Below are 14,697 nucleotides of genomic sequence, written 5' to 3'. Positions count from 1 at the left end.
TTACCTTCCCAAATCCCCTCCTACGAGTGCATGAGGTTTTGCTGGGGACATTCAGATAAAAACCATAACAATATGTATACAAGGCTATTTATTAGATAGGTATGCAGGAGCAGGGTTAGGAATCCACAATGCCAATCTGCAAGGTCAGAGGTAGGAAAGTCCACAATGTCTATCTGCATGCTGGAAAGCCAGTGCATCCAAGAATTACTCAGCCCAAGAAAATGAAAGCCACAAAACAAGAATCAAGAACACAGCACCAGTTCAAGGTCAAAGGCCTAGAAGCTTGCTGGAGAGTCACCAGTGCTAGACTGTATTGCCTGAAGAAACTGGAGACCTGGAGAATGATGTCTAAAGACTATGGCAGCAAAGGACGTACCCATTTAATACTGGAGCTCTTCCTTCTTTCCCTTTTCTTCTGTCCAGTGTGCAGGTCTATAGGTTGGTACTACCCACATCTGGTGTGGGTCTTCTTCCCTCAGTTTGCTGGCCTACATGTCAGTTATCCACAGGCATGCCCAAATCTGTGTTTTACTAATCTGCCAGGCATTTCTGAATCCATTGAAGTTAACATAGGATTAACAGTCACAACTGAGGATAGGATTAAGTAAGGTAAACATAGAGACTAAGAATATTGAAATTTTGCAAGTGGACTGTATTTGATCATCATTATTCAAATACATTTTTTAAGTCAAACAGAAGGGTTGGAAGTGTAGTTCAGTGGTACAGTACTTGCCTAGCATGCAAGAGACGCTGGGTTGAATCTTCATCACCATCAAAAACAAAACAGAAAATTCTGATTTTACTTTTAAGCCAATACTGGAAAAATACATTGTGGTTGCTGGGCATAGTGGCACATGCCTGTAATCACAGCACTCTGGGAGGGTGAGGCAGGAGGAGTGCATGTTTGAGCAAAGCTGGGTAACTTAGTGATTTAGCAAGATCAAGGATCAATTCCCAGTTCCCGGGAAAGAAAGAAAAGAGAGAGAGAAAGGCAGAGAGAGATGGAAAGAAAGGAAGCAAAAATATTATGATCACTGAAAAGAGGCTATGTTTGGTATTCTATAACTATTGCATTAAGAAAAACCAAAAGCAAGGAATTAAGAAAAATGGAGAAGAGAAAAAAGGAAAATAAGTATATGGAAAAGGAGAGTTTGCAAGAAGGAATTTAGTGTTCATGATTGTTGTTTGCTAAAATTAAAGAGCATATAGAAGCAGGTATGTGATGAATTCTACACTTTGAAAATAAAATTATTAGTGATAAATTTCACTAAGGAGAATACAAAATACATTTAGAAATGAAACATCTTTATGAACTGTGGTTTCTTAGCCATGTGTTTTTTTCTAGATTCAGATAAATTTTGCCATCCTGTGGGCAAATAACAGTATTAATTGTCTTTTATCTCACACACTGCAAGATGATATATCTGGAGGCTGAAAATCTACCACTTTAATTTAAAAGTTATTGAGGAATGGTAATGTATTTGAAAAGTGAGCAATTATATCTCTTCCCTAAAGGTTTATATAAAGATTTTAGCTTTAGACAATCTGAGTCATTCCAGAAAATCAACTTTTTAACTGTTATAGAAACAGAGAAATTGGATACTGAAATGATGTAGTTTCAAAAAAGCTGGTGGAAAATGTAGAAATTTAGAGTCTGTTATGTGTTTTAGCTCAAACTTGGAATTTCTTCTTTGATTCTAATTTTGCAGATAAAAAAACTTACACATCAAAAAGATAGATATGTTTGCTTAATTGGTGGACTTGGTTCAGAACTGTGTTCTAAATTCCTAATGTTTGCTCCATTCCACCACTCAACAAGATCTAGACAAAGACAAAATAGAACTCACTATGTAATTCTCTGTACTATAAATATTTTGCAGCCTCTAACATTTATTGAGGACCTACTTTGGGCCAAGCACTATGCTAAGGGTCTTAGATGAATTATCTTTCAATTCTCACACAACTGTCTAATATTAATGCCATTTTATAGATGAGGTGAAGGAATTTGCTCATGATAGGAGTAAGGACAGTGTCTAAATCTACTGATTCTAGCGCTCATGCTTTTAGGTACTTGACATACCATTCATTCTCTCATTCAACATATACTTTCTCTCCTAATTACTGTGCAACAACATTGACATAGGAATGATTTATTTTTCTACTAGCATATTGAGAGTTATACCACTGGTTCATTAAGCGAGACAGAAATTTTTTTACCACGAAAATGATCATCCTTCATTTTCTTGTTTTATGGAAGCATTTGAAAAATAAGGCTAGACAGAAATGTTTTCATTTTAGAGTATCTCACTAGAAAATGACTACTTTTGCCAAATTCAATAATTGAGTAACTGCTATTTGAAATTGGAAGCTGATTTTCAACTGAAATAGAAAAAGAGGAAATGAGTTATTCAAATGATTTTAACAAATGCTTTTTGGTGATGTGGGCAATTATATTTAATTGGGGTGAAGTCTCAGTTTCAAGTTTCAATTTTGTGTAATCTGTAAAGTTTTTCTCCTCCTACATGAAATTTAACATATTATATTGTGTTAAACATTATTTGACAAACACTATTTGACAAATTTAGGGAACAACATAATCTCATTCAGAACCTTCACATAATCCTGGACTGACTGCTTCTTATTTGTAAGATAGGTAAAACAGCCTTAAACTTTGACCTCTGAAATTTCACATGTAAATAGTAATATGACCTTAGGGAGATTATTGCTTAATTTGAGTCTTGGTTTCCTATTCACAATACAGGGATAATATTACTCATCTCATTAGACTGTTATAGGCTCTAAAGGACATATTATATGATTAAAGCTTTAAAAAAACACTACCACATAAATTCATTATTCCTGTTATTGCTCATCAATTTGACAAGGAACACAAAATAAGCTCATCTTTAGTTTTCTTTAAATCTCCTTTTTTCTGTTCAAATATCCATTCATTCTATTTACTAGTAAAAACTTTGTGAAATCATTTTATATTAATCCCAAGTCTTAGTTCTCAAGGAAGCATTTAAATTGTATCCTTTGCTTTTATTCTCCTGTACCTTTGTTTTTGTTTGTTTTTTTGTACCAGGAATTGAACTCGGGATCTTGTGCTTGCCAGGCAGGCACTTGTGCCACTGAGCTATATCTCTGGCCCTTCTCCTGTACCTTTGTTAAAAGACTGGTCCTCAATATCATGTAACTATGTACCTTTCTTACTTCCATTCTAGTTGGGGATCTGTAATAATCTTCATCTCTCATTTTGTAACACCCACTTCTAGTTAAAGTGATTTCTACCATGGGAAGGTAAATTCTGGAGAATAATTCCCTCTGCTTCCAGTTTCAGTACAAGTCCAGCACTAGAAATCTGAAAATTGGGAGGTTCCATAATTCAAAAGTTTTAAGTGCTGAAATGATGCCACAAGTGGAAAATTCCACTCCTGACCTCATTTGATAGATCACAGTCACAATACACTAGGAAAATTCCATAAAATTGCCTTCAAGCTATGGCTATAGGGTGATTGCTGTAATTTAGCTCTAAAACACATCCCTGCCCCCCAAGTCTCATGTGTTTAGAAGATGACTAGAACATGGGGATGATATATGCATCAATTGATTAGTCTATTGACAATTTAGTACTTCATGTGCTGTTAAGGTCTGGGGCCTGTTAAGAAGAGGCAGATCTTTGGGGGCATGACCTAGTAGGTGGTACTCTTGTCCTTGGTCTCTCCCTTCTCTCTGTTTTCAGGCTACCATGATTTGAAACCCTTTTTCCCCCCATGCACCCCTGCCATTTGGCTTCTACCTTGGAGCCAGCCAACTATGGACTAAAACTGTAAGCCAAAATGAAGTTTTCTTCATTTAAGTTGTGAGTGTTGGGTATTTTGTCCCAGCATGGAATAAAGTAACTAAGACAGTGATAATGAAACATGAATGAATTTCCTGTTGAGATTTGGGACCCATCTCCAGATGTATATGTAAATATTCCAAAATCCTAAAACATCTAAAATACTTGTTCAAAGCATTTTGGATAAAGGATACTTAACATGTAATAGTTCTCTAAGATATAGTTTGCAGATTAGCTACACATCAAATTTCCCTGTTGTGATGTATTTCATTGTAAAGTTAAATCTGCAGAATTCTCTGTCACATATGATACCTCAGGCTACTAAGATACTATAAGATAGCCCCAGCTACTAGGGATCCTGAGACAGGAGGATCATTTGAGCACAGAAGTTCAAGGTATGCCTGCGTGACACAGCAAGCCCATACCTCTATCAGTTGAAGGTAGATGAATAAGAGTATGAAGTTGGTAGGTAAATCAAAGGTCCTTTGGCCATGAAAACAATATGTTTACAAAAAATATGCATAAGCACTGTAATTTTTACCAAATTTAATTGTCTCAAATTATAGCTATTCAACTTATGATTCAAGGTAAGGTATACATAGCTAAGATCTAAGAATTAGATATTGAAGAAATCCACATAATTAAATAGTGTTTAATCATGGTTATAAACTGGGAATGGTGGTGCATGTTTATAATCCCAGCACTCCTGGAAGTGGAGGCAGTAAAATTGCAAGTTTAAACCCAACCTGAGCAATTTAGCAACTTAGTGAGACCCCCCCCAAAAAAATAAATAAATACATAAATAAATGGCTCAGGATATAGCTCAGTGGGAAGCCCCTAGGTCTAATCCCTAGTACTGTCCTCTCCCCCAAAATTCTGATTACATTTATTATCTAATACTAGATCTTCTTGAGAATTTCTACCAATTCTTCATTGGGCTCATGTTCTACACTTTTTAATAAAAGATTTCAAACATAAAAATGTATAGAATAATATGGTGAATCTCATCTTCAACAATTATTGACTCATGGCTTGTTTCATTTGTGTATATCCCATCAATGACCCTGCTTCTGTGTTACTTTAAAGCAAATCTCAGAGCTCATATCATTTCATCCTTAAAATTTTCAGCAGCATTTTTGAGAGACAAGCACTTTTCAACATAAAACCATAACCATACATAACTGCCAGGTGTGGTGGTGCATTACTTATAATCCCAGCACTCAGGAGGCTGAGGCAGAAAGATCAGCATGAGTTCAAGGCCACCTTGGGCTACACAGTGAGCTCAAGGCCAGCATGCACTGGAAAACAAACCTTGCTTCAAAAAAATCAAAAAAAACCCTTTCATCAAGTATTCAGCAAGTATTTGAATTTCTCATTGTCATTTAGTTCTTTTTTTACATTTTGAATAAGGATCTCAGTAAATTCCACACATTGATAGACTGTTTTTTACATTTGATCTTAACCAAAAGAATAAAAAGCAGTTGATTATTCTTTAAATGTCTTTTAATCTATATAGATTCCATTCTTTCTCCCCATACAGTTATTTATTAAGGGCCAGATCATTTGTTCTATAGCTTTCCAAGATCTGGATTTTGCCGACTGCCTTCTGAATATATAACAATATATCCCTGAATCCTCTGCTATGTGTGTAAACTGTTAACAGGATGTGTAAACTTGATCAAAGTTTTCTTATGGGGGTGATGTAGGGTGGGCCAAGACCATCCCATAAATAGTAGCATGGTTTTCACAAGAAAGCACATAATTTCCAGTAGTATACAGTATCTGGCTGTTTTCTTTTTGTAATGTTGGTAGATATCAGTGCTAAAAACCTCCGTATCAATTCATTCAGAGCTGCAAAATGGTGCTATTCTATCATCCCCCCCCCACTTACCAGCTATAATAAGTTCCTTTAGTGAGAAACTTCCTCTAATCTATTGTATTAGTTTTCTGAGACTGTTGTAATAAATTACCAGAAACTTGGCATAAAATAATTGAAATTTATCCTCTCATAATTCTAGAGGCCAGAAGTCCAAAATAAAGATGTTGGCAGGGTCCCACTTTCTCTAGAGGAGGATCCATTCTTTAGCTCTTCCAAATACCTGGTAGGTCTGGCATTCTTGGTGGCAGCCAGCATGCTTTGTGGGTACAGTGCTCCCATTCCTACCACTGTGCTCATACTTCCTCCTCCTCCCATTCTGTTTCTTCTTCTATATTGTGCATCTTATAAGAACACTCCAGCCAGGTGTGGTGGTACATGCCTATAATCCCAGCACTTAGGAGGCTAAGACAGGAGAAGCTCCATCAGTTTGAGGCCAACCTGGGCTACATAGTGAGTTCAAGGCCAGCCTGAACTACACAGTGAGACCCTGTGTAAAAAGAAAAAAGAACACTCATCATTGGATTTAGCTAGGATCTACTTAGGTAATCTGATAATGCAGGATGGTATCATCACATTTCCTTTAACCGAATTATACCAGGAAAGGTGATTTTTCTATATAAAGTAATATTCACATGTTCTAGGGTTAGGATATGGTCATATCTTTTTTTTGAGCAACCCCTCAACCCACTATATCTACTATTTGATACTTTGTGGTATAGCATGTAGGAAAAACTAGGTAAACGTTTGACTCTTTATTAGCCAATCTTCAAAACAATGAGTTTGTAAGCCAGGCATGGTGGCACACTCCTATAATCCTAGTACTTGGTAGGCTGAGACAGAAGGATCATGAGTTCAAGGTAAGCCTGGGCTACACAGGAAGACCTTGTCTCAAAAAACCAAAACAAACACAGTCAAACAAACAAAAAAAAAACCCAAAAAATTGGTCGTGATGATATATGACTCTAATATCAGCACTATAGTCCACTGAGGCAGAAGGACTACAAGTTCAAACCCAGCCTGGTCAATTTAACAAGGGCATATCTCAAAAAAAAAAAAGAAAAAAATTTTTGATGGTGGTGGGGCTGTAGCTCAGTGTGAAGGCTATGGATTCATGAAGGAATGGAGGGTGTGGGGAAGGAAAAGGAAAAAAAGTTGTTTCCATAGCATCCTCTAGTGAGAAATTTCAAGTTTCGTTCTTTTATTTCTTTTAAAGTTGTTTTTTAAAAGTTTCACCCTTTTAGCAGCACAATAAAGTAACGGACTTGAAGATCTGATATAGTTCAATTTGCTACAAGCTCTATCTAATTGATACTCAAGGTGGCTCAATTTGCCCGGCCAACAGGAACCTATCTCTTCATACTGGTTCCTGAATTCTTTTGAGAAGATTCTAGTAGTTTTTGATATTTTCTATTGTTGGTTGAATGGTATCACAGTAAAACAATATGCTTAAATCACACACCCCCAATACTTTAGAAAATAGTCTTATTGGAAATACACTCTTTCAAAGGCAATCAAATTAAAATGAATCATTACAGTAGGCCCTAAACCAATATGACTTGTCTTATTATAAAAAGGGAAACAGGTACAAGGACATATATGTTAGAAAGAAAATGATGTGAAGACACAAGAAGAATGTCATGTGAAGGTGAAGGTGAGACTGGATGGATGCAGTTGCAAGCCAAGAAACATCAAGGATTGCTGGCCATGGGGCAACAGGCAAGGAAGGTATGCTTACTAGTCAGGGTTCCTCAGAGGAAAGAAAAAATAGGGAATATTATTAGAATTGGTTCATGTCATTATTAACACTGAGAAATGCAATGATCAGTTACCTGTAAGCTGCAGAGCCAGGAGGCCAGTGGTGCAACTCAGTCCAAGTCCAATCCCAATTCTAAAGACCTGAAAACCTGGGGATCTTATGGTATAAGACCCGGCCCAAGCTGCAAATTGGAGTGGCGGTCAAGAGCACAAAGGAATCATGTAAGTCCAAGAACCAGGAGCACTGATGTCTGAGGACAGAAGATGGGTATTCCATGTCAGAAAGCAAATTCACTCTTACTCTGCAATTGTGTTCTTTTCAGCCTCTCAGTGGACTGGTCCACGCTGGTGAGCACAATCTTCTTTACTCAGCCTCCTGATTCAACTGCTAATTTCTTCGGGAAACACCTTCCCTGGAATCAGACATGCCAGAAATAATATTTTACCAGCTATCAAGGCATCCATTAGCCCAATCAAATCAACACATAAAATTCAGCATTACAGAAGTATTCCACCGAGTGTCAAGGAGATAGTAGATTTGCCAACACCTTGGATTCAGACTTTAGAACTGTGAAACAGTGAATTACTATTGTTTAATATAATCTAGTTTGTAGTATCTTGTTATCACAGCCCTGAGAAATGAATACATTTTCTTTGTTCCCTGTATGAAAAGTTATTTTATACTTGGTTTGTATTAGGTTGGTCAATACTTGGCAATTTTATTTGGTTTAAACTTATATTTTTCTTGTCTCATTCCTATAGTAGTACCCCAAAGAGCCTCTATTTCTTTTAGTAAAAAAAATTTTTTTTTTACTCATAATCCAGGAGCAAGAGATTCTTATGAAGCAGGATTAGTCAGTGTTTCAAAGCTTTTTCAGAAATATGCATATTTTATAAGACAAAACATTAGTGTTGGCGTTTTTGCTGTTGCTTTAAGAAAAGGAAATTTCCTGTCTTTGACTTGGAATCACGTATTTCTCAACAAAGCACTGGTCTTGAAGTACCATAATCTAGGTATCAGGTGTACTCAGGCTACTGGGTTAGTCATGTTTTTCTAGGCCTTTGAGAACTTAAGGAAAAAACTTATGAAGAAAAAAATCATACTTTCTAATTCAGAATTGTTACTTATCCTCTGTATCTTACCTGCATTTCCTTTCTCCCATGTTGACAAGAAATCAGTGTTTAATCCAGCAGACTAAATAAAGACCACTCTCACCAGTGTGGACAGGCCGCATCCAAGTCAGCAAGGCCCTATTCTCAAGAATAATTTGTATTATATAACTAGAGTATAATATAATCACTAATATTCTTTATCTCACATTTCACATAAAAAAAATAGCAAAGTAGCTGGCTGTGGTGGTGCACACCTGTAATCTTAGCTCTTGCTAGCCTGAGGCAGGAGGATTGTGAGTTTGAGGTCAGCTTGGGCTATGAAGTACTGTAAATCCTTCTCTCAAAAAAACCAATCACACACACAAAACAAAATAAAACTATACTACATATACAAATACCACCACCACCAAAGCAAATACATTTTTTGACATTTTGTTTTACCCTTCAGAATATCCTACCACTGATATATAGTCAAATTACGGATTGTTTAGTCACTTGGAATTCTTCCTCATGGAGTAACTTGATACATTAAGTTGTTTTATTTTATTTTCAGTTTAGGGAATATTTTTACAAAAGGTAATTTTCTATAAGTAAAATATTTATGTTTCCAGAGTCAGTCCTAAAAAAAAAATGTATATTGAAATAAACCTAGTTTCTTTTCCTGTTTTCTCCATACTACTCTCTCTCTACCCTTTTGGTAACTCTTTTTTTAAAATTATGGTTTATATTTCTTTTTAAAAATGTAAGCAAGTCTACTGTGCACATTTACATATTTCCTCTTTTCTTAAATGGTAGCATACAAAGAGCACTTTTTCTACTTTGCTTTTTTTACTTACTACTGTATGTAAAGATGATTACATAGTAGTCTAGAGAGATATATCTCATTCCTTCTTATGGCTGCATAGTACCGTCTTATAGGTTATTCAACCAATTGCATTATAGGAACATGGACATATAATCATCTTATATGCAATGTCTCTTTTTTTGTTTTTGGTGTTATAAGCAGTCCCACAGTGAACATGGGGCAGAGTCCTAGAATTGGTACTACTAAATCCATGGGCAAAGGCATTTAAAATTTTGGAGTTGCCCTAGTTACCTTCTTGTTTTCTGGACAAAATACCTGACAACAACAAAGGAAGAAAGGTTTATTTTAGCTCACAGTGGGTAGAGGTTGCAGTCCATAGTTGGCTGGCTCCAAGGCAGGGTGGTATAGCAGAGGAGCGTGAAGAGAAGAAACAGTCTATGGCATGGAAGTAGCACCAGCAACAAGCCTTCCTTTCCCTTTTATCCCATCCAGATTACAAGCCATTGGATGGTGCTAGCCTTTCCCTCACCCACACTTAGAACTACAATACACCAGTCAGTGGACTAATCCAGCTATTACACACCCATGAGTCAGTATCACACACAGTAGGTCAAGACATTACCAAAAGTACCACCTGGGAACACATAGGCTTTGGGAGCTTATTCTCGATATAAGATACAACAAGAGTCATATCTCCTGGTAGCATATAATTATTATATTTACATACAGTGATTATCTTGTGTGCTCATGATTTCAGGTATTAAAACTTGGGAAAATTTCTTGTGATTGATTGCTGACTATTGGCATTATCAAATGGTAGTATTCTATAAAGTGAATTTAAAAGATCTTTGCTTAGATATTAGTGTACCTGTTATACACTTACCACTGCTAATAGATTAGTGTACCTGTTCTACACTTACCCCTGCTAATAAAAACACCAAATACTTGTCAAAGCACTCTCTAATAACTTTGATATTCCCAACAGTCACAGGGTGATGGTTGTAATTCCCTGAACACAGAGACAATTAGTTACAGGAGAAGGTGACACAGGAAATTAGTGGCAGAATCAAACCTTATTCCAACAAACCTCTACACTGTTATGTTTCTAAGACAGTACAAACTGGCTTATACTTTCATTACAGAAAAGTAATTGCAAGTTGATTCCTGCTTTTACGTATTAGCAGCAGTTTCAAACTTAAAGGGAAGAAAACACTTAAAAAAGATTTTAAAAGACTTCCTCCTCACATGTATTATTGTTTCCTGTTATAATAAAATACCTGAAGCTGAGTAATGTGTAAAGAAAAGAGGTTTGTTTACCTCAATTTCACTGGGACAAAGTCCACGGTCAGGTGGCCTCATTTATTCTGCCCCTGGTGAGGGCCTCATGGCCGATGGCATAATGGCAGGTGTTCATGCCAGAGCGGATCACCTGGCAAGACAAGAAGCCAGAGACTGGCCAGTCTTGATCTCTTGTAACAATTCACTCTCGCCAGATCAACTAACTCACTCTGCCAGGCCCACTATCAAACCTTTCTGAGGACAGAACCCCCAGTGACCTAAATACCTTGCTTTAAACTGCAACTGTTAAAGGTTCCATCCTTTCTCAATACTGCCACGCCGAGGACCATGTCTCCTTCCACACATGAAACCAAGGGCGAACCCACATCAAACTGCAGCACATGCGTAGAAGTAGCTTGTGTGGTAAAAAATTCTGTCACATACCCATTGAACCTAAATATAGTACACTCAGAAATGTTTAGTTTTTCTATAAAGACCACAAAAAAGGGCAATCTGATTACTGTATAATTATTTTGTATGCTTGTGTTTTTAATTGCTTGAATGAATGCTGCAGTTCATTTTACAATAGGGATTTTTATTAGGATTGGCAGTTAAGAGGAAAGTAAGCTCTTCACTTTTATATTCTCCTAAAGGGCCCAATACTGTTGATCATATAAAGGCTGTATGATGCCTGAATATGTCCCCAAATTACCTTACTTTCTTTATTATTTCAGAAAATGGAGGGTGAAGCAAGCTCATGAGATTCTAGCTTCAGCCAATTTTCATGACCTCTGTTTTTAGACTTTTTTCTTGGCACTGTTGCTAAAAATCATTTACACAGTAAAACATTTAATTTCCTAGACATCAAGTTTTGGTGTACATAAACATTTATGCATTGATTTTTTTCTTGCTTTTGCAGTTACCCAGTGTTTAGGCAGTATATAAAATATACTTTAAAAAGGTGTTAACTTTTTATCCTCCTAAATGAAATATTTTAAAGTTAGAAAAAAAGGTGCAACACAACGGAAAGCAAGTACTATTATGTATCTGTCTGTACTTAGCTGCTACAAAACACAAATTCATAAACTTGAATTAGTATAAACATTTCATACAAAGAGCAGTTAAAATTAGAAAAGATTTAAGTTTCAGGGCACACAGAATAAAAAAGTTTAAAGACAAGTATGATGACTAAATCTAGCCTATGTAGGAATTTTCTACCTATGAATTTTTAATTTTGTAAATTAAAGGGCTGTAGCTTTCAAATATTCAGGCTCAGGTTTTTGATGCAAGATTAGAAAATACTTCTTTCTGAAACGAAGCTGGCTAGCACGCAAATATTGTGACTGACAGCACATTACAGACAGATGAGAGAACTGGAAAACCAATAAACTGTAATAGGACCCATGATAGTGTACAGATGGGAAAAGGCTTGGGTACATATTAAAGAAGTTCTTGGGCATCATGCCAATCTAAAAGGTATACAGAGAAAAAACAAAAACAAAAAAACCCCTCAGATTCTCCAGGGAGTCTCCATGTTTTAGGAAGCCAGCTTTTTTTTTTTATCCAATGACATTACAGTATTTCACAGATCAGACCCATCATAAATTCATCTCATCAGTGTCCTTATGGATTAATTCTGTAGAGAGCAAATCTCATGGATTCTCTTCCATGTACTATCTGCCATGATCTTAACTGATGGCAAAATACATGACCTGTTTTTGGAGACAGTCTCTGCGCAGTTCAGACGGGCCTTGAACTCACAGTGTAGCCCAGGCTAGCCTCCAACTCTTGGCAATTCTCCTGCCTCAGCTTCCTGAGTGCTGTGCTTACAGGCATGTGCCATCACGCCTGGCTAAAACCATGACCATTTAGGTATGAATCTCATGTGACAAGGAAGAAAAATTAAGTGGGAAGGTGAGGGAGTCCATATACAAACTGTTGTTTTTGTTGTTATTGTATATGAGGGAACAAGACATCTTCTTAAAATAACATGCAGTGAGACTTACCAAGAATGGTTAGTTTAGTATTTTTCTGGCTAATTGTCACCTGCGTATGAAATGTATCATAAATGTTGATAGAATGATAATTTCATATGCCAAGAACACTGATTTCCTGTGACTTGTATTCTTTAAGTGCTTCACAACAGGCAAGCCTGCAGGAAACTGCCAAGTAACTGTTAAGAGAATGGAGCTGAGGTCTGACATCTCAAGTTAACAGACATTCTCTACATCCATTCACAGCTCTATTTACCATTTTTTATTTTCTACCAATGGCCTCTACTTTCTCTAACCCTTTCCTTGAGGCCTGGAACGGCTGTACTTTATCTGGTGGGATGCCTTTGATAGCCCTCAAATCTATTTTTGCAGACCTGTAACTGACATTTTTCATTCCCTTTTGTGTATAGACTCCCTCAGGCGTCCAGATTATATTCTTCCCGTCAAAATTCCCAGGAACAGGGAAATGAGGCACTCGAGTTCTGCCTTCTAACCAGGATTCTCTTTTCTGCGTGAAATGTTCATATAAATGTAAGAATAGGTCGAATGCTTACTGAGTTGCACCCTAAGACAAGGACAAACTGATCTATATTTTGCAGGGGGGGGGGCATTATGAGTTGGTGGGTCAAGTTTCAGCAGTTGTTAGTCATTACCCGCTGGCCATGTGAAATTACAGTACTCCGGCGTCGTTCTGTCATAATCCAATGGTTGGTACTTTGGGGTGGGGTTAATCACCGCAAGAAATCATTTAAAGAACGCGGGAGAGTAGAGGCCGAGCCCTTGAAGCACTTAAGCCCAATCACTTCGTAGCCGGACTCTGGACACAAACAGTTCTGGCAGCTTCCAGAGTTATTAATTCTAGAATACGGGTACGGTGGGCCCGAGTCAACTTTCATTCCCCCTTTAGAAACTCGCGCACAATGCTGCGAGCCAACGGCCCATCTTCTGTAAAGGGCGCGAAAGCAGGGAAACTCGCAGCCCCAGCCCGCTCAGGTGGAGAGATGACTCCGCACTTAAAACTGTCCCGAGCCCCACCGCGCCAGGGGCCGGAAGCCGCGGCACAAGACCAGCCCTCCAGCGCAGCCATTCCTAGCGAGGCAGCCGTCACCGCCCCTTCCACTTTATGTAGCTCTTCTAGCGCGGAACTGGGTGGAAACCTCTACTAGGAGGCGGTCCTAGCTAGCTTTGTATTTGACTATCAGTGCAATTCGCGCCTTTTCCAGCGATGCTTTGCAAAACTCGCTCTCCGCAAAGGGCTGCAAGAGACTTCCGCCTGGGTACCTGCCACGTGATCACGCGAGATTTGGTGAGGCGGCTGCCGCCTCCACTACTGTACCAGTCGCTAGACTCCGCCCGCCCAGCACCCTCTACGGCGCGTGACGTCACGACTTTCGGCCGCCTCCGCCCCGGCGCGCCTGCGCACGTGGCTCTCGCGGTGTCTCGCGCTCAGCCCCACCCACCTCTGCCCCCGCCCTTTCCGCCCCTCCCTCCCCTCCGCCCTGTCTCTCGGCGGCAGCGGCGGCGGCGGCTCGCGCAGCTTGTTGGCTCGCTATATAAAGGGGAGAAGCAGGCGGACCGGACGGCTGGAGCTGCAGCCGGTGGCGGCAGCGGCGGCGCGGGGAGCGGCGACCGGTGGTTTCCCTCCTTGGCGCGGAGTGGGGAGCGGGCAACGCCCCCTGGACCCCTGAAGGGTCGCGGTTTTTTTTAAGAGGCTTCTCGAGGTTTTCGGCTCCCGGGGAGGAGTGTCCCCCTCCTCCTCCTCCTCCTCCTCCTCTCTTCGCTCCTCCCCCCTACTCCTTCAGGATCGATTTTGTTTAAATTTTTTTGCCCCAATCTTGCGGTGACTCTGGTCACCGTCCGGGTCTTTTGGTTCTTTTTTTTTCTTTCTTTCTTTTTTTGGTTTTTGTCTGATTTTCTCGGGGTTGCCCCCGTTTGGTTTGTGTTGTGTGTGGAAATGGCGAACTCGGCAAATACAAACACCGTGGTAAGGACGTGGTTCGGTGGCCGGCGGGGGCTTCGTGCAGGCGGCAGC

At 38.9% G+C, this 14,697-nt stretch overlaps 1 protein-coding gene and 1 long non-coding RNA gene across 4 annotated transcripts in view; one reads left to right on the top strand and one right to left on the bottom strand.

The window, feature by feature from the left end:
* LOC106149164 overlaps positions 1-14,697 on the bottom strand; it is a 45,972-nt gene that overhangs the window by 28,996 nt on the left and 2,279 nt on the right. Inside the window, exon 2 of the long non-coding RNA XR_001235154.1 lies at positions 7,550-7,888. This is a non-coding gene — a long non-coding RNA (uncharacterized LOC106149164). The remainder of the gene's footprint in view (positions 1-7,549; positions 7,889-14,697) is intronic.
* Gtf2a1 (general transcription factor IIA, 1, 19/37kDa) overlaps positions 14,157-14,697 on the top strand; it is a 38,389-nt gene continuing 37,848 nt past the window's right edge. For 2 of the 3 annotated variants that reach the window (XM_005390236.2, XM_013517226.1), the window contains exon 1: positions 14,158-14,649. In XM_005390236.2, the coding sequence (XP_005390293.1) occupies positions 14,620-14,649 (30 nt within the window). In that variant the 5' untranslated portion in view covers positions 14,158-14,619. Of the gene's footprint in view, positions 14,650-14,697 lie in introns of all 3 variants that reach the window. The other variant, XM_005390237.2, reaches the window with a different exon arrangement.

This window comes from Chinchilla lanigera, unplaced genomic scaffold (genome assembly GCF_000276665.1).
Source record: "Chinchilla lanigera isolate Chin_1 unplaced genomic scaffold, ChiLan1.0 scaffold00037, whole genome shotgun sequence".
NCBI classification, from domain to species: domain Eukaryota; kingdom Metazoa; phylum Chordata; class Mammalia; order Rodentia; family Chinchillidae; genus Chinchilla; species Chinchilla lanigera.
This window is presented reverse-complemented; position numbering and strand designations above follow the sequence as displayed.